We start from the raw sequence: 27,392 nt of genomic DNA, 5'->3' as shown, positions 1-27,392 counted from the left end.
CCCGCCTCCTCTCCGCGCAGGGCCGGACCCCGCTGCCCCTTGTGGCCGCAGAGCTCCGTCCAGCGTGCCCATCCGAGTTAGAGCGCTGCTATTACTGCTACGAATAAAAGAGATACAGTTAAAAAAGGCTCGGCGCTCGGGGCGCCCCGCGTCGCGGATAGATGACGTCATCACCCGCTCCCCCCCCCACCATGCTTCTGCCGCGCCCGGCCGCCGTGCCGCCACCAGAGGGCGCCCCGCCCGCGGCGCGCGGCCCCGCCCCGCCTCGGCCCCGCCCCCCGCCTCGGCCCCGCCCCCCGCCTCATTGGAGCGCGGCCGGGGCGGGGCCGCCGGGTCACGTGCCCTCCCGCTCCCGCCCTCCCCGCCGGGCGGTGCTGGAGGACCTATCCCACAATGCTCCGCGGGGGCGGCGCGGGGCGGGCCGGAGGCGTCTCTCTGTGCCGCCAGGGCGCCGCCTCTGCCGGCGCGGAGCAGCGCCCCCGCCCGGGCCCCGCCGGCGCTGCCGCCGCTGCCCCGGCTGCCCCGGCCACGCGCGGACATGTGGCGGCGCGGCGGGCGCTGAGCCCCGCGAGCCCCGGCGGCCCCGAGGCGGCGCAGAGGGCGCGGACACCCGGACTCGCCGCTCCCTGCGGGGCACAGAGCGCGCCAGGGAGCGTCGCGGCGCCAGGTGAGCTCCGGCGGTCGGTGCCCGCCGCCTCCCTCGGGAGTTTCCGCGCGGCCGGGGGAAGTGCTGAGGGCCGCGGGCCGGGCCGGGCGGGGAGGGCAGGCTGGAGGCGTTGCAGTCCCGCTCCGGCCGGGGCCTTCGCCCCCGCGCGGAGCCCGCCGGGCTGGGGCGCTCCCGCCGCTCCGTCGGGCTGGGGCGGAGTTTGCTGCCGGCTCCGGCCGCGTTTCCCCCTTCCCTCCCCTCCCCTCCCCTCCCCTCCCTCCCCTCCTCGCCGCCCGCGTCGTGGCGCCGAGCGGGAGCCGGCCCGGGCCGGGGCTGACGCTCGGTCGCCGCGGCGAGACGCGGGTCCGGCTCCCGTGCCCGCCGAACCCCCCGGGCGAGAGGGGAAACAAAGCGCGGCCGCCGGGGCCGTCCGCCGGCCCCCTCCGTGCCGAAAGCTTTGAGAAGCCGCACCGGGAGCAGCAGCAGCCGTGCCCGCTGAGCCGTGAGCGGGGCTGAACAAAGATACGGCCCGCGGAGCTCCGCCGTCCCCCTCTCCCGGCGGGGCGGGAGCACGAGCGGGCGCCTGGAGCTGCGGACACCGGCGGCTTCTGCTGCAGGAGCGGCTCCTGGGACCTTGGAGTTGTGGAGGAAGTTGCACGGAGAGGCTCAGCTGAAAGCCTCGCTCTGCTTTTGTGCTGCTCTGGGATCGCGACTCGGGCATCAGCAAAGTTGTGCAGGGGGAGCGCTGGAGCCTGGAAGCAATTTACCGAGCCAGTGAGATAATCTCCAGTTCTTGTGTTTTATAGTACATGGTGTCCTAGTTTCTTTTTTTTTCCCCCTTTGGTGAGTATTAAAGAATATTATTAGCCTGAGGCCAAAATCGGGTAACTCATCTTTGACAGTCTATGTCCACGTTTGTAAGTTCAAAACAAAGCAGTATTGTTAGGACTAAAATTTGTCCCCGCCCTCTCACGATGTTTTGCTCTTAGACTACTAATTAATTTTAAATTCTGAGGGACAACGAGATAACAGAGAGAAAGGCCGGGTAGTTACCATGTGTTTAGTATCAGTAACTAGGTGCTGTTGGCAAAGAGTCATTTGCTTAAAATGTCAGGAGACAGTTAAGGCTGTGCCCATCTAAGTAATTATTATATGATGGATTGGAATGGCAGTGATTATTGAACAGCTATTTTAAGTTTAGAATTTTATAGCTTCGGTAACCTTAAAGGGAAATTTAGCTAACTGAGTATCCAGTGTTAAGTCTGTAGATTGCTGATGTGTTGGGGGCTTTTGATTTTCTTTGCAGTGGCTCATAGTTTTAAGTATAATCTGACTTAAATTTTACTATGTAGGTGTTCAGCTTCTTACACATCAGAGAGTCATTTTGTCATGATTTCATTTGCTCTTAGCAGAAATTACTAGTAGGCTTCTTAAATGAAATGGTAGAGGGACAAAAGATTTGCTGTTATTTGGTTGATTATGTGTGATAATCCATGTCTCTTCTTTTTTAACTGGAAAAGCTGTATTTAGGAACTCACAGTATTAAAAGAAAATGGATAGCATTCTCTTCAGTGGCATGGAAAACACTTGGAAATGATCCCAAGTACTTTATCAAGTGTTTCCTTTAACATTTCTAGGAATACAGTGTTTGATTTTGTGATTTCCTGAGATAAGATGAGACATATTGGAGGTGGGGAGGCTGTTTAGGCTTTTAGTCAGAATATTACATCTTTTTAAGCTTTCTTTTCAGCAGTGTACATTTGCTGATGTGTCAACTTTCAGAATGACAAATTACACAAATATAAAATATGTCCTTTTTTTTCATGTTTCACTGACCTTAAAGTCTGCTTTGGAATGAGCAGAGTGGGTGACTCTGTGTCTGTGTGAGGAAATCTCTGTCTTCCAAATGGTCATGGAAGAGAATGTTTTTTCTGACCTTCCTGAATAGCAGTAATCCTGGGTTGAGTAGTTTTTACTTCTTATTTGGGTTGTCTTTGGAAACACCTTCCCAAAGTTGCATGGTGAGTCTTTTGGCCATGATTTTATGGCTCTCCATCACATGTGAAGGTTGAGTTTGTTGCGTGTGTGAAGATGGTTGAGTTTGACCCAACAGGCAGTTGCAAGTTTTATCTTATTCTCCAGTTAGCCAGCTATTGCTTTGCAAACATCTAGATGATAAAGAGTTTCTCTGTGCTCTCAACTGGCTGTAGTTTGGTGCAGTTGTTGCATGGCTTCTAGCCCCTGGTTCTATAAAACTTGCAGACAGTTCTGTGCATTGTACATGATTGCTCTTCTCACTTCACATATGTCTGTTGGTTTTTGGTTTTATCCTGTTACAGGGTTTCTTTGCAGAGACTTCTCAGTCTTCCACTGTCCTGAGTACTAAAAAAACCTGTGCAAAAACTTTAAGTTACTTAAGTTTGCTTTATATAGTAATTAAAAGGTAATTTGTCTTTCAAATAATTATGTATTTAAACATATTTTATATTAATAGGGGTGAAAAAACCATGGTTGGTAAGTTTGCAGGAATGACTTGACATAGCTACAGCAAAATTCTTGAAGCCTGGCTTTCTGTTCAGTGTTCAGATTTTCTTTGCCAACAGTCTAAGGCGAGGGACAAAAATTGTCTTTCCGATTAATACCTATAAAAGACATGCAGAACAATTCCTCGTGATGGCTAAACTGACTGAATAGTCAGTGCTGTCAAACACTGTTATCAATTTTTCTGAAGGAATTTTTAAATGGTTATGGTAAATCTGCCAAATCCTTTAATGCTGAAAAGTAGATTTTATAAATCTTGACATTGTCCAGTTTTTCTGCCTTTTTTTAAATTACAGGTTGGAGATGCAGTGTTAAGCATCCTCTGTACTCATCAGTGCCAGAGATATCTAAGCGCACGTGCTTTCGAGCGCTTCAAAACAAGGGGTAGTTCCTCACTTTTCGGCAGTGTAGACACATTTTGTTTCATCTTGACATCGTGTGTACTAGTCCGCCTTGCCCTGAAAAGCAGTGAGCTTGGTTGGAGAGGGTGTGTGTGCGCTGATATTGTATCTTCCCTACTTGTTTAATCTCTTTTCACCCCTCTGGTGAGGATAGGGACACAATTTGCAAGAAAGTTGCTTAATTTTGATACCCTGAACCAATTGATTCTCTCATGTAGCAACATAGCTACGGTCATGAAGTAGCCAAGAGAGGGCTCTAGGTGGAAGGTGAGTGTCCCTCTACCTTTCTGTTCGCTGAAGCTGCAGCTCTGCTCTCTCCAGCTCTGTTTGAAAGGTTTGTCAGCTCTGCATCTGGCTCTAGTGGAGCACCAAAGGCGTGATGAGGGCGATGCCTTGGAAGGGCTCTCAAAGGTTGAATGCACATGATCTGTAAGTGCCCCACACCACATCCAACAAGTAGTTTTTCTCTGTTGGGAGCTGCAAAAAAAAAAACCCAACCAACCTTGTTGGTTTAATGCAGCCTGGCTTTTAGTGGGGGCAAAGGAAGCCGCAGAGGCTGCTTCTGAGAGAGAAGTTCCTTGAAACCTCTACTGTGTCCAGCAGAGCCAGTCCCTGAAGGATCTGATGATGGACATATTGGCTGGCCTAATTAGAGAAGTTGGTAACACCTCTGTGATGATATATTTAAGTAAAGGAAAAACCATGCGGGGCAGCTGCTGGGGCCCTGCTGCCAGGGGCCATCCCGGCACCACCAGTGGCCACGCAGCCAGGGTGAGCCCCTGTGCAGCCGGGGCTATCTCAGCGTGGTCTGCGGAGAGCTTTTGACCAGCTGTGCCGCAGGCAGAAGGGCAGGGGCGGTGGCAGCAGCTTCTCCTTTTTGGCGCCTCTTTCGCCATGAAAAGAGGCGCTGAATGGAGCCCGCGGCGGTGCTGCCCGTGCAGTGCTGGAGGGGCCATGGCTGACAGCGAGGGGCACGATGAGCAATTCTCTGATGCAGAGCCCAGATGGGATCAACCTTTCAGCGCTACAAAACCCTATAAGAACTTTTCAATTGATAGAACTTGAGAGCAAACGAACCTACAAATGACAATTCTCTCCTGAGTCAGAGAAAAGGAATAGGTGAAGACGTGTGAAGAGAACACAATGGAGACACTAAGGGCTGTGAAAGGAGGGAGTGGGAGGAGGAGGTGCTCCGGACATCGGAGCTGAGATTTTTCTACAAGCTGTGGTGAGGACTATAATACAACAAATTTCCCTGTAATTCATTAGGTGCAGGGAGGGATGTAGAGGTCCATTTGCAGCCCATGGGAAAAGGTGCTCATGCTGGAGCAAGTAGATGCTGAAAGACTGTAATCTAGTGGGAAACTCGAGCAAAGAGAGAAGACCCTTGCTTCCAGAGATAGAGAAAGGACCTTTGCTTCCAAAGTAGAGCAGCTCATCCTCAAAAAACTACGCCCCATGAATTAATGACCCACGAAAAACAGTTGGAAGAACTATTTGCCTGTGGGAGGAACTCACATTGCTGCAGGTTGGGCAGGGCTGCTACTTGTGAAAGTTGAAACTACACTAGAAAAGTTCACAAAGAAGTGTCTCCCGTGAGGAGGACCCCATGGCACAGCAGAAAAAAAATCAAACTCCTTTCCCTAATCAAACTGAAGATTTTTTTTTTAAAAAATAACAAACTTACTAAAGACTCCCATGCTTTGTCTCTGTGCTGTTGGTGGGAAGGAAGAAGGGGCTGGAGGGAGGAAAAAGCTGTTCTAGAGGTTTTTCTTAGTTCTCAATATCATCTTTTAATTCTGCTAATAAATTTTCTTTATACTATTTAAGCTTATTTTGCCCTTTTTCCTAATCCTTATCTCAACTCATGAGCTCTTAAGTTTTTCTTTCCCCTTTCTCTTCTCAACTGTAGCAGAAGAGAATGAGTGTATTGTATTTTTGTGGGTGCTTGGTGTTTAGCCAGTGTCAAATCATGGCACTAAAAAAAAAATAGAGAAGAGGAAGTTGCCTCTTCTTGAAAGATTTAACTTTTCTATGTCCTTTTGTTGCAGTGCATCAAGTTTTCTAAAAACTTGCAGTTGGAGAAACAAATCCAATGTAACTAAATGTGGAAGTTGTCCCTTCTAAATTTGGGAAATTGTTAACTGACTTTACAAAGGATGATCAGAATACTGCATTTAATTTATTCAGGAAACAAATACATACACACACCTGTGTAGGCATTGTACATCTATGTCTTACATTTGTATATATTATGCTGAGTATTTTCACCTGTTTATTTTTTATTAGCAAGTTAATGCCATCTCAAAATTATTTTGATGAAACAGTAGTATTGTTCTTTCTTTTTTTCCTCCATGAGAACGCAGAACTGGAATTTGAACTCAAAATACTGTCATAGCAAAAATGAAAAAGAAATATTTTAATTTTATGGTTCTGTGATTGGTGGTATTTCTTCTTAGCTTTCTAAGATTTTCAGATTTTGCGTGTGCATATATATCTATATGTGTGTGTGTATAAAAGAATATGTAGAGAGAATTTGGAAGTAGAAATGTTTTCCACTAGCTGTTTTCTAAAGCCTAATAAATTGCAGTATCTGATCACTTTTTCTAAAAGACACTAATAATGTCTCTCTTAATGCATTTTTTAGTTTAAGGATTGGTGAGCTCCCATTAAAATGCAACACTTAGGGGTGAAAGTACTGATTAACTGTGATCTGCCTTTGCAGGCTCTATTTGTGAGTAAACCTGAGTGATGCATTTAGTGGTATTCGAAACTTTTTCAAGCTAGTACAAAATTGCTTGGAAATATCAATTGAGTTAACCCTTGTCGTCTCTGGCTTGCGACCTGGCTTTTGTTAGACTGCCAGCAGTAATAAAGAATGTGAAATTCCATGTGATCAGTGTCTGTTAGAAGTCTTCATCTCTGTCCATATCTTTAGATAGCAACACAGGCCAAAACTGGAGCAATGAAAACTTGTGCTTTTCTTGCTATGCCACAGGAGAGATGGAGACACTTACGTGAAAGTGAGTTGAACTAATATTAAAAATCTGGATGTTAAGGTAGACTCTGAAGGTAGGCATGTGGTCTGAATTGGCCTGCTCACTATTCAGAGTTCAACAGTTCTGTACATAGGAGGGGCAATGAAATTCTCCTATGCTTTCCATATAGTTACTGAATAAGCACTTTCTATATGCAGTTTTGCTTTTTTAAAATGTTCTTGGTTTATCAGTTGTTAGGTAAGAGATAGTGATCATTGTGGATAGATGGGTGTAACAAAAAGTAATTGGAAGTCCTATGAAACAGCTGGAGACGATCAATCTGTTAGGGCTGCCTTGAGCTCATTGGAGTTTTGGTTTAGAGATGTCACCAAATAAAGATACCTATAACAATGAAAGTAAAATATATTCTTCTCTCTAAACCTATGCAATTGTGATTTTTAAGATGCAATTTCATTAGCCTAAGCAAGAAAGGTACCTTATGCAAGTCTTGGATAAGTTAGTGGGTTCCAGTGGTTATTTTGTGGTTCTTATTCTGGCAAGAAACTTTGAATGACAATGGAGTTCCTCATTGTGGGGAGCTTCTAGTGTTGTTATATGGAAAGTTTAACTTCTTTTTGCAATGGCAAAGAATAACAATTATAATAAAGCCTATGTTGGTAACTTAAGAATTCACAGTAAAGTACGGTTGTGTTGTAGATAATTTCTTGATGCCATATATATGGTGAAGCTAAAAAGATGATTAGCATGACTATCTATTAGAATCACTTCACAAATTGGAAGGAAAGGTGATGGAGTTCAGGTTGTATTTTCAAGTTCAGATCTGAGGTTGCCATCTTGCATTAGTAGTTTGTGTTACCTTTCTTTGCACTGCTGTTCATGTTAAGAAGGAACTTTTCTTACAAACCTGTCTTCTGTTCCTGGCTGGGGTTTTCTAACTTTATTTTAGCTGTCTTGAAAGTTATTGCTGAGTAAGGGCTGTGAAAACAAGATCAACAGTAATTGAAACTGCTTACTCCCCATCTATCTACTACTTCTGAAATAGCATTCAACACATTCTTATTCTACAGATATTGTTGGAGATTTTGCACAAAATACAATTATGCTTAAAATTATTATAGTAGTAATAAATCCTTCACAAGCTCTCTTTTCCCACAAATACAGCATTTATTTTTGTTCAGGTTTTGTAAGAGGTTAGTGTAGGTCTTTGACCTGAGCTTATGAAATGCTGTTATTCAAAGCAAGAAGGAGCTCGATGACTGTATTTTTGATGCCATAGCTTTCATCTAGTGTCCTTTTTTTTATAAAGTGTATGCCTCAGAGAGGCAACATGTGCTTTTAAATGGGTATGTTATTTCCTCTCTCTTGTTTGTTTTTGACTCAGTGTCTGTATATTTTACTTGTAATCTGAAGTTTTTTTTTTTTTGCAGAAATGCAATTTTTTAAATCATGAACATGTCATAAACGTGACACATGTCTAAACCCTTGATTTGATGTTTCAAATGAAAGAACAGTGTACTTTCAATAGAGGACTCAAGTTCAGAGTATTTTTATCAAGGCTGTGTCTATCGTTCTATGCAATCTCCTGTAGTCTTTTTTTTTTTCCTGTGTAAGTTATAGGGAATCCTGTTCATTACATAAATTTTGTTAAGAGAATGTTCTTCATTTTGCAGGGGTTCAACATGCAGAAGCTAAAAAATAGGAGTACTGTGGCTTAGGTAAAAGAAAAAATAGTGGTAGACTGTAGTTGGACAATTGCATTCTGTTTCTTCCTTTGCTGCATTTGTCCTTTTTGTCGACAGCTCAAGATGCTTCTCTAATCATCTACCACTCTTATTCTATTGCCCCATTACTTTTTGCATCTTAAATATGCTTCTTGCTGCTGCCCCTGAGCTTTTCATTTGAGCTCAGTCTTACTCCATCAGTTTCGCTCATCATTTTTCCTTCCCCTATTAAAAAGTCTTATTCTTTGCTTCTGTCTTTGCAACGTCTCCTGGTTCAGCTCCTGCATCCCTGATGTTTGAGTCTGGCTTTTTGGGTATGATTAGGATGGTATTAAGAAAAATAAAGATGGTCTTTCTAGTTTTTTTAGCATCAGAGAGATGACTGCAACAAGTCCTGCTGTGTTGCCATAGCAGTGGCTGAAGTATGCTCATTCATCTTGTGGGAATGTTGTATGTGCAGTGTAGCAGTGGGATAGGAACTTAAAATTATTTGTGTATGCTAAGCACATATCAAGTTTGGGGCGGGGCGGGGAAATTAGATGCAACAACTAGCAAAGATTTATTGACTAAATGCAAACTTCTTTCCCCCCAGATCTGTGACATGGCTGTATTTGGAAGGGTTACTTGTGTGGAAAGCATGTTCTTACTCTCCATGACCCACTGCCAAATGTCTGCACTGTGGTGGAAAGCATGAAAATACTAGTGCTTCCAAGTGGCTAGAAAAAAGTACTTTAAAAAAAACAACCATGTTCTTGGAAATGGCAGAGCCATTTTTGCTGACTTTGGTATGTAATGCTATCCCTTCCAGCTGCAAAAGTATGCATGTGACTAAGGAGCCTGAACAGCAGAAGGCAAGGTCTTGTGTTTAAGCTGATTCGATTTAGTTGCTTGAACCATGCGCACTTTGAAAATAGTACCTAATGCCTAGTGAGTTCCTGTTATTTGTAAATCTCAATTTCATCCAGTTTAGTTACAGACTACGTAGAGAAACACCAAAGTGCTGAATTCTAGATTTTGTGAGAGCATGTTATGCACACTGTTTTTCCTTTCATATTTTTTTGTATTATCATAATTACTACAGTATTTTAGTGTTTTGTTGTTAGAATATGAAATGATGTGACTTAGCCAGTGGCAACCACATGTTCTTCCTACAGGGGTGGTTGTGGTGTAGTGCTTCTTCTGTTGGGAGTGTTATCATACACGTGCATGCACAGGAGACACAGCAGCACAGTGCATATTGCCTTCTGTTCAAAATACTGGCTTGGAAAGAAAAATAGGTGGGCTTTTATTTTCTGTGAATAGATATTTCATCACCTTGTATCAGTCTTTGGAAGGTTTTATTCATCCTGTCTTCTGTATAAATGAAGCTGTTTTTTCCCAAGGGACTTAACTACAGCTCCAATGAATGTTTCCTCCTTATGGCTATTATGAGCCCAGCTGTGCACTTCTGTAAAGATTGTGTCTGGAATTGACTTATATAATTCAGAACATCTTTGGAAAGCAATGTTATCAGTGCACACTTGCTGAGGAGCTACCCTGCAAGATTGCCTTAGTTTAGCATGTAGGGAAGCTGCACAGCTTTGCCCTCACTGCTTTTGCATTGTCAAGAGCTGACAGAGGCTTGAGTAACATAATTTGTCCTCTAGCAGAGTAGGAAACTCTCACAGACTTGAGAAGTGTCACTAAAGAGCCAGCTGGAACACAAGCATAACTTTATATTACAGGTTAGATTGATCAACTGGGAGCATATACTTTGAATCAAATTAAGCTGCACTGTGACAACTAACTCCCCTAAGTGCTTTTTTTTGTTTTTCTGTTCCTTGCTGACTGGCAAGTTTAGCTTATCTAGTTTTTTGTCTGTAAATTGAATTTACTAAACACAGGGCCATCTTGGTTGTCAGTGGTTGCCCTGAAACACACTGATAGTATGCAGGTGCCACATAGCTATACTTTGATATGTAATGTCACATGGTCTTATGAGCTAACCTCACAGCTGCTGCCAGACACTGAAAATCATGTGGGATAGTTGATGTACATTGACTTGTATACTTCAGCAGATTTCTCCACAGTTTATTATCACCTTTAAAATGAGTTCAGGAGAGATCCTAACCTTCTGCTATCCATTCTACCTTTTTACACTGTCCAGTAAAAACAGAATGTTTTACTTGCAAAACTCTAGAGTTCAATCTGATTTGTAGCAGCACTTCAACACCCAACATTCTGTAAAAGACATGGTGTCCCCCACAGTTTATAGAATATTCTCAAATATGTGAAGTCTTATTAAATGGCATCTTTCTTACTATTCTTATTTTTTGTCTAAGTGTTGCAGGTACTGTTTTGTTAAACTTCATTGAGGAGCACTGCCTATGCCACTGATTTAACAAGATCTGTACTGCAGGTTTTGAGACAGTTTATAGGCTTTATATATAGGAAGGTGATTACCTTGTGTGTCTGTGTGTGTGTGTGTCCACTGTAAGGCTATTATGAATGTGTATCCACTGTGAGGCTTAAAACTCTTGATTTTCTGGATGGTTAGACAGGTTACTGAGGGATAGTCGCTGCATCTGAGTCACTGCAGTAGTTCTCAAGTACATTTTGATGGAGTTGTGCCTGCCTCCCCTGTTTAGGAGGCAGTTATGGTGTTGTCCTGTCCAGTGCTGACTGGACATGAGTGAGTGTTTGCAGCTGCCATTCATGTTGTTATTGTTGAGTGGGCCACAAAAATGGAAGCATTGATTCTAGCAGGAACATAGCTGTAGCCACAGCATCTATAGTTGAGGTATACGTGTACCTTCCTGCTAGATTGTGGAAAATCTGAGGACCATATCCTCTGTGTTGCTTTGGGTGGGGTGACTTGGGGTTTTTGTGTAGGGAAGGAGAAGAGCAACAGACAGCAGTGTACTATTTAGTATGGTATAGTTCTAGCCATTTGGCTTTGGTAGTTTTCTCCTGTGACTTTACCTTGCATTTTCATGGACCTGGCAGCTGATCTAGCTAGGTACTGCTGTGTCCTTGATGGGGATGCAGTTTGACAACAAAGTCTGAGCTTTTTTTGCACCTTACCACTGCCAGAAGGGGCAATGACTTTTTATGTCTTCCCTCACTCATTCTGTCTCTTGCACTGTCTTTGGACCCCTATGGCTCTTAGTGAGTCTGCTCACCATCACTAGTGGTGACACACATAGCTGCTTCTTTGGGTGGCAGCAAGCTGTCAGCTCTCTTGGGTAATTGCATCCTTAGAGGGTCTGGAAAGAGTCTTTAAATCAGCAGTATCTCCTTGCCTGAATAGCAGTGATTCTTTCCAAGACACTGGATCTACATGAATAGGCTTAAACCAACCTATAGAAAAAGACTTCTCTCTTTATTCCCCAAGGCATAGCGCTGGTCTTTCTTTCTCCTCATCTTTATTGGTTCTATTGGATTTGATTTGGGAATGCAGACAAGGTGCAATTTGAGCTTACAAAGAGTAAAGATCCTCTTTAAAAGACTGCTTTTGAGTGCCGCTGTTGGTTCTATTCTCACTAATGCTGGACCAAGAGATTTTACTGCACAAAGGAGAAAATCCAGGATAAGTGCTTCCAGATTCTCAATGTAGCCCTCATTTTTTGAGGGGCAAGCAACATTACTCAATTGTCACTTGAAGCAAGTCTACCTTCCAGGCTCTTCTGACAAATCAGATGTTTTTCCAAGTAAAAAATAAAAGAACTGTGAAGGTTCTTGATGTACTTAGATAAATACCCAGTAATGTGGGGTTTTTTTCTTTTTTTTTTGGTGTATCTGTTGTGTTAGGCGCAGTGATACAGGTAGGTCAAAAGCTTTTCAAATGTTCAGCTGCCATTGGAAATAATAAGTGTTTTCTCAGCCCATCTCTTAGACAGCACAAAAGTTCTGGAAAAATGTTTAACATTTTTCATCAGCAGCTGAACATGTTCCCAGTAATGGTCCAGAGATTAGGATGAGCTTGTATGAGGAACTTCAGAGGATATTTGTTCTGTCATTAACTACTAAAACTACAATAGCAAAAACCACCACCACCAAAAATCTGGTTTTGTGAATGTGACTAGTTGTTGTGGTTTGTTTCTTTAAAAACATATTTGCTGAGGAAGCAGCTTAAATGTCTTTCCCAGGTTTCTTAATGACTATGAAAATGCATAGGGAGAAACAGAGTCCTACCTATTACTGCCCAAAAATTTGATGGGACTAAAGGGTGTTGTTGTTGTTTGTTAAGCAAATAAATTCTGTGTACTAAATATATGTCTGTTGTTTCATAAGTGAAACTGATTGTTTCTCAAGTTATTAAAAAATCAAAACACAACTAAGAGTCCCCCAAATCCTTTTTAAAATAAAATATTTTTAATAGAAACAGAACAGTCAAGTAAATGCTACTCTGAGTATTAGTGCAACATGTATCTAAGAAGCTGAAAGTTTGATTACAAATGTTTCCTGAGTTAAAGCTGTTGCAGAAAGGAGTAAGATATCTTTGGCATAATTTTGCACTTTCTCACTGGAGACTTCTCTGCATGTGTTCTTGATTTCCATCCCCCTTTCCAGCTGAACTGGGGTACTTCTGTGTAGATAAGTCTCTAGACTGTCAGTGTGTTGGAGGAAGAGTTGCATTATATTTACAGGGTATAAGGAATGCTTGTAAAGACTTTGTCTTGTAGTTAGGCAAAAAGGAGGCATGTGCTAATTTCATGTGTCACTTACAACTAGGCTTCTGTAATTTTTTTAATCCAATGCTTTTCCTATGTCTGTTTAAGATTACAATATAATAGATTCATTAAGAAATTAAGAGGCATGACTTAGAACAGACCAAGTCTTCTTTCCACATGCACAATGAATTAGTGTTGAAATACATCTGTATTTTTAGATATGAAGTAGTTTGTGTGAATCACAGTTGTACTTTTGTGATATAGGAAATAGTTTAATGTGTGCATGGCACTTAGTCTGCTTCTTGGAGTTGAGTCCTTCATGAAGCTGTGTTCCTCAGATGGACAAGGACAAATCTATTATCACAATCTACAGTCAATTCTCTTTAAGCACTTTTATTGGCAGATGCATTCCATTGAAACAAGTACAGAAATTTCATTTCCTTGGAAGAATAGCCTGGAAAGTTAAACTTTTAATTATTTTAAGAGAACAGGGAAATGAGGTAGTGTTGTGTACCTGTGCTAGTGTCTCTTATCACTGTTCTCAGTTTAATATACCAGAATACCCTTGTCTTTATGTCAAATATGAAATAAAGTCAGATATTTCTCTTAGAAAGTAATTCTATTGAGAATGTACAAGCACCAGAAAAATACCATCTTGGCTGTAATGTTATGCAGTCTTTAGGCATTCTTAGGAGGGATTATCTAGAGTTTGGAGAGGGGTGTGGTTTGTTGGTGGGGTTTTCTTGGGTTTTGTTTTGGTTTTTGGGTTTGTTGGTTTTTTGGGTTTTTTTTTGGGGGGGTGTTTTTTGGTTTTTTAGGGTTTTGGTTTTTGTTCTTTTTTTGTCAGCACAGAATTCACAGAATCACTAGGTTGAAAGAGACATTCAAGGTCATCAAGTCCAACCCATGTTCTAACACCTCAACTAAATCATGTCACCGAGTGCCACATCCAGTCTTTGTTTAAATACATCCAGGGGTGGTGACTCCACCACCTCCCCAGGCAGGCCATTCCAGTACCTTATCACCCTTTTTGTAAAACACTTCTTCCTAATATCCAACCTGTATTTCCCTTGATGCAGCTTGAGACTGTGTCCTCTGGTTCTGTCAGTTGCTGCCTGCTGAAAAAGCCCAATCCCCAGCTGACTACAGCCACCCTTCAGGGAGTTGTAGAGGGATAAGGTCACCCCTGAGTCTCCTTTTCTCCAGGCTGGATACCCCCAGCTCCCTCAGTCGTTCCTCACAGGGTTTGTGCTCCAAGCCCCTCTCCAGCCTCGTTGCCTCCTCTGGACGCGCTCCAGCGTCTCAGCGTCCTTCCCAAACTGAGGGGCCAGAGCTGGACACAGCACTCAAGGTGCTGCCTCACCAGTGCTGAGGACAGGGGCAGAATGACCTCCCTGCTCCTGCTGGCCACACTGTTCCTGACACAGGCCAGGTTGCCCTTGGCCTTCTTGGCCACCAGGGCACACTGCTGGCTCATGTTCAGCTGCTGTCACCAGCACCCCCAGGTCCCTTTCTGCCTGGGCACTGTCCAGCCTCACTGTCCCCAGCCCAGAGCATTGCAGGGGGTTATTGTGGCCAAAATGCAGGACTCAGCCCTTGGACTTATTAAACTGCATCTTACTGGACTCTGTCCATCCATCCAACCACTTCATGTCTCCCTGCAGAGCCCTCCTACCTTCCAACAGATCGACACACGATCCCAGCTAAATGTCGTCTGCAAATTTGTTAATGAAAGACTCAACAGCCTCATCCATGTCATCAATAAAGATATTGAACAGAACTGGCCCCAGCACAGACCCCTGAGGGACACCACTGTGACTGGCCCCAGCTGGTGCAGCACTGCTCACCAGCCCTCTCTGGGCCAGGCCATCCAGCCAGCTCTGAACCCAGCAGAGTGCTCCTGTCCAAGCCATGGGCTGCCAGCTTTTCCAGGAGTGTGCTGTGGGAGGCAGTTTCAAAGGCATAAACATAGTATAGATTTGTTGCTGTCTTATCACATTTTGGGAAAAATAAGTATTCTATTTTTTATGCTGTTTGCTCTTTCTAAACCACCAGGTTCTCTTTTCCTAGCTCTGCTTTTAGTCATATAAATGTAATAACAGTCCAGTGTTAACTCTTCTGCTATTCTAATGCCTGTGATGCCTCTTTCAAAGTAGTGGAGAAATTGTGTGTAAATTTTGATTATATCTTTTACTTTATTTACAAAAATTTCAGTTGTATTAAATTCTTCTGCTGTGTTGTGCAAAATGCAATATCAAACTGATGAAGTTGTGCTGTGCAAAGTGATCTGTGAAATGCATTAGCAGCACTCAGTATCTGTTTAAATAATAGGCTTGTGAGAAGAATGCAGTAACACCACATAAATGTTTTCAGTTGCTGCATGTCTTGGATTACTGATACTTTGTCAGAATTTTAGGATTTCTGCTTTTCTAATTATAAGTGTGTCAGAATTTATGGGATGTCTGTGTCTAGAAAGAGTACAATGGAGTAAAAGGTTACTTCTTCTGGGGAAAAACAAATTTGAAGAGCTTCTGTATTCTGTTTCTGCAGTCTGTTTTAGTGTATTCACAACCTCTGTTATAATAAGTGTGAACTCAAAAGCTACTCTTTAATTTGGTATCTAGGTTGTGTCTATTTAAATAATTTTTGTGGATGTATGTAGAGAGTAGAATCCTTCATCTTGTCTTGAAACTAAGGTGTCCTGGGGCTTCTAGGGTTGAAACATGTTTGAGTACAGCTCGTGGAATTTTCAGCTTCTGTAAAGCATTGCTGAGGTTTTAAGTTGTAGAGCAGAAGGGATGTTCTTATATTTTGTGTACAAAAGCATCTGTACTGCACACTGCTGCATGATTTACACTTTCTGGGGCTAAAGCCACTTGTGCAAATCAGAGTGAAAGCAACAGACCACAATTTCCTAAATTCATATGTGGTTTTTGTGGTCTTACCTGTCCTAATTTCACACAGATTTTGCCTGTTGAAGACATAAAATTTTAAAGGAGCAGCTTGACTTGGGTTGGGTTTCCTTTTGCTTAGTTTGCAAAAGGTGGAGGTCTGGACAGTGGTTGTTCTGCCCACAGAACTTGCCTGTAGCTTACAGCATTGGCTGCAATTCGGTTGGTGTTAGTATTAGTATTAGCTACAGCTGATGCCATGTATTAATGATATCTTTTGAAATCATTTTAGATATAAAAATGTGATAGCAGTGTAGGGGGGAAATCCCTTAAATCTAGGCTTTTCTTTTCTTGTCCTTTCACTTTCCCCTACCCTCAGTTGGATTGATTGCCATGTTCCCTTTGGGAAATCAAGTAATTTGTAATAGGAATATTGAAGCCAGTTTGGATTCTAATTGCAGGTTTCTAATTAGTTTCACAATTTTGGCCATTTCTTTAGCAAACTGCCTGTGTTTTGAGACTCGCAGATCTGAGTCCTGATTTCTTGGGTTGCCTAAAAAAATGAGAAGTATATGTGATGGGAATGTGCAGCAGAGTTGCTTTTCTTAGTATAAAAAAATTATCATTAAAACACTTCTGCTGCCAAGATCAAGCAATAAAGACTTGATCAGAAAAAAAGCTTGGGGAAGCAAATTCTGTGTCTCCCTCTTCTGGATGTCTTCCAGAGGAAGGTAAAGGAAAATTATTGTAGTTTTTGAGTGAAACAGGAGGAAGTTTAGTTGTGGAGCTCTGTCCTGCTGCTTTGTCTAGCAAAACAAAGTGTCTTGTTCAAGTGTGAGAGTAAACCTCAGCTCGTTTGCTTCAGGTTTGAATGCTTGAGTAGCAGATCTTGGTAATCTCTGATTTCTTCAATGTCTTCTGAATTTTAGTTTGTCCTTTTAAATACTAATAATTTTTAAAGCTTCATATAGTTTTAAAGAAACCTGTTGTTCCCTCTGGTGCTTGAGGTGGAGCTTTAGGTGTGTATACTATCTCTGCTGTGACTACAGGAGTTTTGAAGTGCAGGAGATTCAGTCCTTGGTATAGATAATTATTTTCAAGTGTGTTTCTTTCTACATGTATTAAGTAAGCTTCCAAAGAACACATACTTGCTATTTCTCATGTATGGTCAAATTCTTTCAACTTTTGTGATGTGGATCACTGGGGGGTACTTAATCTGTGCTGTCTTTTTCACAGAGCAGTTAAAAAGTGCATCCCCATTCATGATACTGCACTGCACCTGTGCTTGTGACCTGTCCCTTGTTTGACAGAAATTTCTCTACGTGTTTTACTGAGACCAAATAGTTTGAATTATTTCCTTCTCCCTTTTGTCATACAAATATAAGCTGCTTTCATTTTTCTCACTTGCCACTACTACGGTGACTCTAAGTTTGTAAAACAACCAACTCTTCTGGTGCTAGAGTGTTTAAAGTTTGTTGCTCTAGCTATTTGCATAGGGCAGTTTGCAGGTGTTAGTTACTGCAGTGTTGCATGGGGTCGTTTGCATGGAAACTTAGCAATATGTTGCATTTTTAAAAATAAAGGCACCAGTGGTAGTCTTAAAACACTGCAAAAACTTTGTATCTGTTGAACAAAAGGAAATTTTGAAGTCAGAAACATCAGTTGCTAGACAGCAATAATAATACTTATAAATTGTAAATGATCTCTTAATTTCTAATACCATGTATTTCTACTCTACAATAGAGAATACTCATTAATTTTTTTATTTTCAAGTTGCAATCTAAATAAACTGTTTCTATGTTTTCCAGACTACATTTTGTAAGATGAAGAACAGAAAGCAATGTATTCAAGATACTGAGGATCAGACTCATGAAGACATGGAAGGTAAAATTTATGTGTGTAAAAATACTGAAGATATGATTCAGGTTCAAGCTGTGAAGGTCTGATATTTTTCATTTTCTCTCTCAATTAGTATGCTGCTTGTTTTGAAATAAGTTGTGTAAATATAACCACTCTCTCATAATATTGGTATTGGCCTGTGAGTTCCTCAAATAATTTCCTGTCTCTTCTCTTTTTATTACTTGTTAACTTCTAGTAGCAAAACAAAAATATTGATAGCAATTGCTATTCAGAGAAAACAAGTATTCAGAATAAAATTCTTTGAAGAGGAGTTCATACATTTTTGTGTTCTGAAAACACTTTCCAACTCTACCGAAATCGGGAGCATTTTTTATTTAATGTATATGATTAGGTAAATATTTGAAGATACTCAGATTAAGATAATTCTAAGACAGAAAAGAAGAAGTAAAGGTAGATCATATGTATATAACATAATATAGAATATGCTGGTGTAATTTAAGTCATGGAGTGAGTGCAGACACACAAGGAGAAAGAATGTAGGAGAATTATGTCTAAATGACTACATAACCAAGAAAAAACACTGTGATACCTGCTTTATTGAAATATGCCTGTAATTAACTTTGTTTTGATGATAAAGACTGGTACAGAAGTCTATGAAATAAGTTGCTTAGCTTTCTTCATCTGAAACACAGTTTTCTGAAGTTACAAGCAAGTTAAATTCAAGTTTTCAGGTCTAATGCTGCCAAGAAGCTGGCCAGAGGAGTACTTGAAAGAGTTCTTACTTTTTTATTATTCAAATCTAGAAGGACTTTATTTCAAAAACTGTCAAAACTTCTAATAATAACAGGTGAAGAAAACGAGGAAAGTTGTTCCTGTTCTACATTATTGTATGATGGCAACACGTGCCCCATCTGTCTGAACTGCCTTCTAGAACAAGAGATTGGGTTTCCTGAGAACTGCAGTCACACCTTCTGCATGACTTGTATTCTGAAATGGGCTGAGGTAAGACTGAGCACCAAGGTGTGTTTTTATTTTTCAATGAAATCTATTGCGTCTAATACCTACAGATTTTTTTTTTTAAGTTACAGATTTTGGCTTTGCACAGACGTGTTTAGTGACCGATTTGTAAATAGATTTTGGAAAACTTTGTTCTTAATGCGATCATGTATTTTGAGTTTCCTTTCACTAGGCAGTCTTACTGTAGTAACTTAATGGTTGCTAGAGATTAGGGATAAGTAAACAGAGTGGTGTTGGCTCTTTGGAAGATCAGACAGTATTATGTACATGCTATAATATTGCATTGTTGCTAGCTTAATCTTACTTTGTGATAACCCTAAGGTTGTTTGTCATAGTGTCAACTCAGGGCTGGGACCAATATGTATTCATGTTAGTCTACAAAATGAGTGATACAACCCTAGTTTTCTACCTGTAAAGTAAAAAGAATTCAGCTAAAAGCTTTACTGCTGTTCTGAAAAAAAAATAAATTAATGATGGCTGGTTTTTGTTCCAGGTCAATAACTTAGTTCTGGAACGTTAAAGAAAAATTACTTGTTGAAGAAATCATTGATGACCTTGTTCTATTTAGTCTGTTTTCCTCAGCTATATTATGCAATCATTGCATTCAGTCTGGTGTCTTTACCTTTCCTATAATTTTTTTCAATTCAGTTTTTTATATTTTCATTACAAAACACCAAACTAATATTGCTGTGTACTGGGATGAGTGGAGGTTGCTGCCTTTTGCCCTGCTTCTATGGACTTGAATTCGTTTGTCACTTTAGTGAGACCACTGTTTGGTTTCTTTCATTCTTTTGAAGTAAATGATGATTTTGGTTGCAGTAGTCCCTTTAGAGCATTGATATCACTTGGTTGGTATGTATATATGCAATATGCTTATTGTTGCTATGTTTTAACCTTCATTTTTGTGCTATTACTGAAAGCCAGTGGTAACACAATTTTCTGAAGAATTTATATGAACTTTAGAGTATTAAAAAAAGTTATTACATTGAAATTGCTTTAGATTTACAAACCAGATAATAAACACAGTTTCCTGTTGCCAGATTTTCTGTTTTGCATTTGATTCATTGGAGCAATTTGATTTGTAAGGGAAGAGGAAATTCTCACCTGTAATTTTACCCTGAGTGACTTAGCTGGTTGCTATAATGGCAGCTGAAAAGCATTAAACAGTGACATGCACAGGGAAGCAGTACAGTATATTGGCTCGCTGCTGGATTCGAGTTTATTCACATTGTCTAACAGATGCTTTTAAGCTCAATGAGGAAGAGAAATTTTCTTGTTCTAAAGGGGCAGGTGAGTGATACGACATTTTTCTTGTCATGGTAATTTTTTTTTTTTGTGGTCTGAAGTGCTATTCAAATAGAATAAAAGCAACTTCTCTTAAAAGTTGTCAGGTAAAGTAGATGCGATGCCATAAAAAAGATGAGGGGGTGTTTCTAAAGCTACATAAGGCTGCTGCTGCTGCTTTTCATCAACGACATCAGATAGGTAAAACCAGCCAGGCTTCCTTTTCTGAGGTTACTGGACAGCCAGGCCTGTTGAGTTCATGGAACTCCACTGCCTAATCTAGTAGTTTTAATTAAAAGTAAAGTGACAAAATAAGTGTTGAAGCCTGGGTGACAGTTCAGAGGCTCCAGCTGTGAGCAGCAGATGAGGTTCTGTAGATTTGAATGATAGAAAAATATTATAAGCATGTCACCATTTAAAGCATGCTGATGCTGCATGCTTTTTTGCCTGTTACTAATATTTAGTAACTGAATGTGTTCTTTTTTTGAGAAATGTTGCATAAGCTTTTTCTGGTTCCTGATTGATTATAACCATAATTTGAGTAATTCTGAGTAATGAGGATATAAAAAAGATACAAAAATTACCTGCTGTTTAAAAAATACACTGCCTGATTCTGGGTAAAGATTATTTTTTGGAGTATAAACAAATTTCTTTTAGAAATGGTATTTTCTTCTTTAAGTGCTGAAGAAAAACAAAATTGAGAATAAAATAAAATTAAATTTAAAAAAACCCCAAACTACTAATATTCACATTATTTGACATGTTCTTTTGTGTATCTTCAGTTCTGCTCCATACACTTAGAGGCTTTGCCAGCAGTCTATATTCAAGTTGGGTATTTATTTTATTTTTCTGTGTTGCATCTGGACTACAAAATATAACAGGATAAGCTGCTTCTTTAAACTGTTGTTTTCAAATTGTACAGTGTGTAATCACTGTTCTCCTGAGAGTTTATGGCTTTTTAATATAACTATCTAGGCTCTAATGAAAACCAGGGTAGTTTAGGCAAAAGAGTTCTAATGTTCTGCTCCCTCTTCAATCTACAGATTTTCAACATTGCAACTGCAGTAAGTGTCCTGTACCACCAGATCTTCTGTCTGAAAGCAGCAGTTATAACATTTTGAACCTCTTACTTTTTAAGAAGTGAGAGAGTATGGATTTTAAAAAATCACTTAAAAGCAATAAAAAATCAGTATATAAAAATTGCCTTTATTCCCAAGGCTAAAGAGGGGTAGGAAACTTGCCATGGAACAGGTCTAATGCATTTCATCCTGTTGGCTAAATCTGAACATTTAGTTTTGGAATTAAATAGCATTACAGTTGAGTCAGTACTGTATTTTCTTTCCCTTTGAAGAAAGAGGTCTAAAGCCTAAAAGAAAAGTGAGGGGCCGACCAAGAATCCCCACAAAGGAGTTAATCTTCAGAGTAATATGTCTCTTGAATTGTTCTGCTCTCTTTGGCTGTGTTAATTGTGGCATTTGAGAGCATTGCTATGCACAAAACCAGTTGCCTATGCTATTAAACTCTTCTATAGTATTAGACTGTCAACTTGTGTGCTTTTGGCCACGCTAACTAGTGCTCTCCCAGTCACTGCTGGGGGCTGTTCTCAGCAGGCACGTGAAGGTTAACATAAATGTTTGTCATCCTGTGCCAGCTGTCAACCACTTCTGTAAACCAGCATACTAATGAAGACTTTCAAGCTTGAGGCTTTGTATTTCAGTGGGTCTGTGCTGGAAAATCATAAAAGGTAAAAGGTGCTAAATCAGGAGCTGAGGTTACTGGACACACCCTTCAGTGGGAATGTAGAAGGTTGCTTTCAGTGTAAAGAGCATATATGTGGTAACATTACTCCGGCCACATATAAGAAGTGGGGAGGGTCTAGCCAACAACAAAAATCCCCTGTCTAGCATCTTTAAACACCACCAGTAACGTGCTACACCAAAGGAAGCAATTACATTAATGTGTTTCTGTCATCTGTAATATTATTAGTATATTTAAACTAATTTTTAAACTTTTTTTCTGATAAACATGTATTTTGTATTTTCATAGATAAGTACATATTTTAGTTCATGATAATTGGTTCTGAAAGGATTTTAGTGAAACTGATACAAAGAAAAGTTAACTAGGCATCTGTGGCAAACAGGCACAAAGTAGTTAACGCCACCTCAGCAAGACAACTGCTTTAGCAGCTGTGGTATCTGTATACATTAGAGAAAAATCTTTGTTTTTCTATTCTATTCAAAGAGAACAAGTCTTAGAAACAATAAATATTTATTTTACTGTAGGCTTTTTAACTTCCTTTCTGTTCTTCAGAGTGCTAAGAAATGTACCAGAGATTTCTATCTCTGTTCTTCTATTAATTCCTCCTATGAACTGTCATGAGAGATGAGTGTTGAAGAAAAGATTCAGTATGTTGTCTGCATTATTACAATGTTTGTTTAACAGACATTGATTTCAGTGACCCTCACCTATCAAGCTTATTTATCTCATGCTCTGGTCCTGGTTTCCCACATTATTTTTTCCCCATCTGGAGAATTTGAAGTGGAGTATGTACAGTCATAAATTCTCCAAAGTGTTGGGGCATATTCAGGTAGGCCCTGTACCTGATCTGTAGTTGACTAAATAAAGCAGTTAGCAGAAAGAGCTGTCTTGCAGTATGTTTCTAGTGGATGTTCTTAGGTGTTTTGTTCATAGATGTTGATGTTCAGTTCTTAGAGTAGTCATTGTCTTTGTGCTCATACAAGGTTTGGATCATTGTGTATGTGGAGTGTACGATTGCACATGTATATTCTTCTGAGGTTAAGGAGAGTTACCTGTATGATAACTAGGATTCTTAATGGGTATGCTTTCTGATCTGGATTCTTTTTTTCTGAAGGATATAGGACAGAATCAGCTTAAGTGGCAACAACCTCCACAGTGATCTGCAGTACAGTGCATTGTGGGCAAGATTTAAGATGACACTAATGAAAAAAACATCGATTGTGTTCAGAGAAACAGAACCTAAAACCCCAAAAATAACAGTGGAAAAAAACTTATTATTCAAGTATACCCAAAGTGATCTCTACGTAGACAGTTCATCTGAGAACTGATGTTCAGAAAAACTGTATTAATCAAATTGTTTTGGAAAGTGTAGATTTTAGATACCTTTTTGCAAATTACACGTTTGCTTTGCAGTATACAGTTGTTCTTGGCTATTTCCCTGCTTAAGCAGGGGGGTTGGGCAAGATGACTTCCAGAGATCTCTTGCAACCTCAACCACTTTGTGATTTTGCAAGAACATTTGTGTAGCAACGTACGAATGTTAATGCTGTTGAAACACAGTGCAAAAGTCTGAGTGGTTTTCATTTTATTCCGGTTCTTCCAATAGTGTCAATACAATTAAACTTAATTTGTCAACACTTTATGGCAATTTTGAATTGGAACTTAGACCTAGCCAACTGTGTCATGTAGCTAGAGAGAAGAGAGCTGTTTAGATTTGTAACTAAGTAGTCTACTGATCAGGTGTTAAAACTGTAATCTGTTCTTTTGCGCTCTGTATCATTACTATCAGTGATTTTTCCCTCCAAAAAAGACTTGTCAGAAACAGTGCTTTCTTAAAGTATAACTATAAAACTTTTAAATGTACTTGCTTTTTAAAAGTAGATTGAAAAAAAAAATAATGGTAAGTTTTTTCCATGCTTCTAGAAAATAGCATTTTCTGATGTCTTCCTACTTTCATTAAAATGTGGAGAGGGTGTTTCTCACTACATGTGGTGTAATGGTCTCCCTGTTCACTGAAGCTGGAGGTGTTACTGTGGGCTTTTTGCTGTACTGTTATTACAAGGTGAAGTGAAATATACAGACATTTCTTTAACAGTCTGTCTCACTTAAAGTCTGAATTCAGTTAGGAGAATCTGGTATTATTTGTGTTTAACAGATTATCTAAGAGTGCAGGATCATGTTTCTTTATCAGCTTTTCAATACAAAATTTGGAGAACAGACTTTATTATGAGCCACTTGAAGAAAAAAAGATGGGAGAGGGATTTACTGCAGCAACTTGAATTCTGTACTTGCATCTTGTTTGTATAGCTTTCTGAAAATTCCTGGCTGGAATATAGTAACTGCTTCATCCTTTTGCCTATCTCACTTTGTTCAAATGCTGTTTGAAGTGATGCAGTTAAAACCGGGGACTATTGCTCCTTGAGTTTAGAGAGCACAGTTCTGTGTTGCTCTAGCTGTTACAGGAATATAGAGATTAAGTTATGCCTGTGGAGCTAAAGTGAGATTTTTCTAGAGGGTAATAAAAAACGAATAAAATACAATTATTTTTTTTTAATCTGAAAATGAAACATATTGCTTGTGGATAACTTTCCAGGGCTTGCAGATTTTTGTGAACGCTTATGTATTTTATGAAGCGAATTTTTCAGTATCACAGGATGGGTGAAAGGATAAAGCACTGTGGAGTTATCAGGTTTAACAGGAAAACTCTCAATATTTTCATGTGGGGAATAAAACAATCAAAGATATTTTGAAGTGTGCTGAACTACTAGTGTGTGCTTTTCCAAGGAAAGAACTGTTTGGAAGCCAAGAAAGCAGGCCACTAATACCCATGCCGAGGTTCTAATGATATTGATGATTACATTAAGTACTGCATGTTTTGATTTTTAAAGCTACGGTAAATAAAGATATTGTAAAAATCTGTGGTTCTTCTAAGGTTTTGATGCATTTTACATACCTTCTCCCTTGTGCACAGTAAAAGTGGTAGCTGCTCATCAGACTTGTTCCATCTCAGCATCTTCTTTCTTGTTTTCAATGTTCTTTATCAAAAAGTACAGTGTACATTCACTATTACTTACAATGTTCCCTGAATGGAAATCTCAGAAGAGTAGAATTCCTAACCTGCCCTTGAGGAAAGAAAACTCAACACCTTTGTTACCTGAACCATGTTGTCAAAAAACATGAGAGATGAGTTAAAGGTCACCACTCCTCATAATTGCTTCTTGTAATGAATGTTGGCTTTTTTATCTTTATTCCTTTCTGTAGCAGTATAAATCCTGTTTTGCTGTTGGGAAAAGGGACAGGGGAAGAACTTTGGTTTTTTTCTATCATTTTTTTCAACATTTTAAAGGTTTGCTTTTATTTGTTAGCAGACAGGTGAGAGCTGATGCATGTTTAGACAGAAGTAACCTCTAGTTTCCCTCAGGGTGCCCAACAACTGTACTCCACCTGAGGACTGGGGATGTACAACCAAATGTCCTGAGTTTACTGGAATTTCTCTAGTGATAATGTTGTCAGCTTACAGAAAATGCTAAGGCTACAAAAAGCAACTGAGTAGGAGGGGAAAGAGCTTCTGCTGTTTCTGAACATATCTGAACCTAATGGTAGTTTTTGACTCTTCCAGAATGTTTCCCTCCCTTTTTACTACTGTGTAAAACTGTATTAAGTTGTTAAACATTTGTTCAGAAGAATTGAACATTGAACATCTTTCTAGTGGAGCAAAAACAGCTGTTATTTGGATTTGCTGCTAGTAACACTTAGTATTCTATGATACTTTATTGCAATGAATAAACGTAGCTTGCTGTGACTTAAACTTGTGAAGATAACTTGACATTCATCTGTAAATTTAATGTAGGAAGAGAGTATTGAATAAACATTTCAGCTAAGGTAGATTCTGAAACGAGAATAGAAACGGCTAAGAAAAATAACTTCCTCCTACCTATCTTTTACAATCTGGTATATCTAAGAATGAAAGTACGTACCTTGATGTTTGCAGTGGGTTCAGCAACTACAGTACATTGCATGCTATCAAATATCCCGATGGAACATTGCACTGCTATGTTACTGTGGGTTAGCTGTGCCTTGACTACAGGACAAGAACTGTCTTCACGATCTGAGTCCTTAGGGAACTGGCTTAATTACCAGTATGGTTTTCTTATCTGGGGCCATGACACTGCACAGAACAATGGTATCCCCCAAAAGAGGAAGTTTTTAGTTAGGACAAAATACCAGAGCATCAAAGGGTAGGTGATGGCTTTAACTTACATTCTTTTCAACAGCTTATTCCTGAAACTACCCCTGGGGATTTTTTTTGTTTGTTTGATGGGTTTGGATTTTTTTAAAATCAATCTTGTTTGGTTCTATCTACTTCAGTTGAAATCAGAAGCTTGGAAACTTCCTGAATGCTCCATGTTTGAGGGCTGGTATGTGAAAAAGAAGTTGAGCACTTCTTGAAATTGAGAAAATAACAGAATTAACAGGAAAATTAGAAGGCAAAGACGGACAAAATTAGAATGAAAAGATAGGAATGAAGTGCATGGCTGGATTTTGGGGCAGAGTTCGTATGCAGATTTTTCCTAGCTGCTTATGTTATTCTAGTACAGCATCTTGCTTGCATAGATACCCTGTAGCTCTCTAAATTGCAGAAATTATATGCCTCTTCAGGGCATGCAGTTCCTATACTGGATCTTGTTCATTGAATTAATTAGGGCTGGAGACTGGGTGTGTGTTTTGGTTTTTTAATTTTGTTTTACAAGTGTTGAACTGAGCCGCTGAAGGCCAGTGGAATTAAGATGGGTGTGGAGGGTGTAATGATGACAAAACCCCCAAACCAAAGAACCACGCCCCCACAACAAACATGTCTGGAATTAAAAAGAATAAAGAGTTCTCTCACAGTCAAAGTTAATATCTAATGTAGATTTTTCTTAAAGCTGATTCACAACATGGTCCACGTACGTGGCACTTCAGTTGAAATTTCCCATTTCTGTGCTTAATATTGTGTAACTGTTCTGTGTGTTTTATCTGATGTAGTGCAGCCTCAATAAGAGAGCATTTAGGTGATCAGGGAAAACCAGTAAATTTTCATCAAACAGTAGGGTAAAATAGCCTTCAGTTCCCTTTTCTTGAAAATTGATTTGTAAAACTTTAGATGTGTTACTTGTGGGAATCTGTTGTCTGCTGACTGCAACAAAGGAGATGTGTTATAACCACTGTTTGCTTTTTGCACTACCAGTTTTATGTTTTGGGGGAGACGTAATGCAACACACGTCCTGTTGAAAATAGAACTAAGAAATAAAATGTTAGAACAATATGAAATGTTGAGGACCTTTGCACATGGTTATGCTTCTCAGTGTGTTATCAACATTAATCTTACATAGAATTTAAAGCAGTGTACCAGCTACTAAGAAAAATTAGCTTTATCCCAGCCAAAATCAGGACACATTGGTATAAAATTAGTTACCTAAAAGGAATTAAAAGACCAGAAAATGAAGGTAACTTGATGTGAAATGCATTAAATGTATTTCCTTTTTTAAACACAACTTCTGGGTTATATTCTGGTTTCCTTTAGATTTTTCCTGAAAGAGCAATCTGCTTATATAAAACAAAATACTGACTGTATGGATAATG

The 27,392-nt window shown here is 40.0% G+C and overlaps 1 protein-coding gene across 4 annotated transcripts in view; it reads left to right on the top strand.

Annotated features, from left to right (window-relative positions):
* The first annotated feature begins 516 nt into the window (after positions 1–516).
* SCAF11 (SR-related CTD associated factor 11) overlaps positions 517–27,392 on the top strand; it is a 50,691-nt gene continuing 23,815 nt past the window's right edge. The window contains exons 1-3 of one of the 4 annotated variants that reach the window (XM_064422508.1): positions 517–667; positions 17,660–17,735; positions 18,559–18,713. In XM_064422508.1, the coding sequence (XP_064278578.1) occupies positions 17,675–17,735; positions 18,559–18,713 (216 nt within the window). In that variant the 5' untranslated portion in view covers positions 517–667; positions 17,660–17,674. Of the gene's footprint in view, positions 668–1,057; positions 1,490–8,925; positions 9,094–17,659; positions 17,736–18,558; positions 18,714–27,392 lie in introns of those variants that run through there. The other 3 variants (XM_064422510.1, XM_064422509.1, XM_064422507.1) reach the window with 3 other exon arrangements.

This window comes from Passer domesticus, chromosome 5 (assembly GCF_036417665.1).
Source record: "Passer domesticus isolate bPasDom1 chromosome 5, bPasDom1.hap1, whole genome shotgun sequence".
Classification (NCBI taxonomy): Eukaryota; Metazoa; Chordata; class Aves; order Passeriformes; family Passeridae; genus Passer; species Passer domesticus.
Note: the sequence above shows the minus strand (reverse complement) of the source record. Positions and strands in the feature narration are given on the sequence as shown.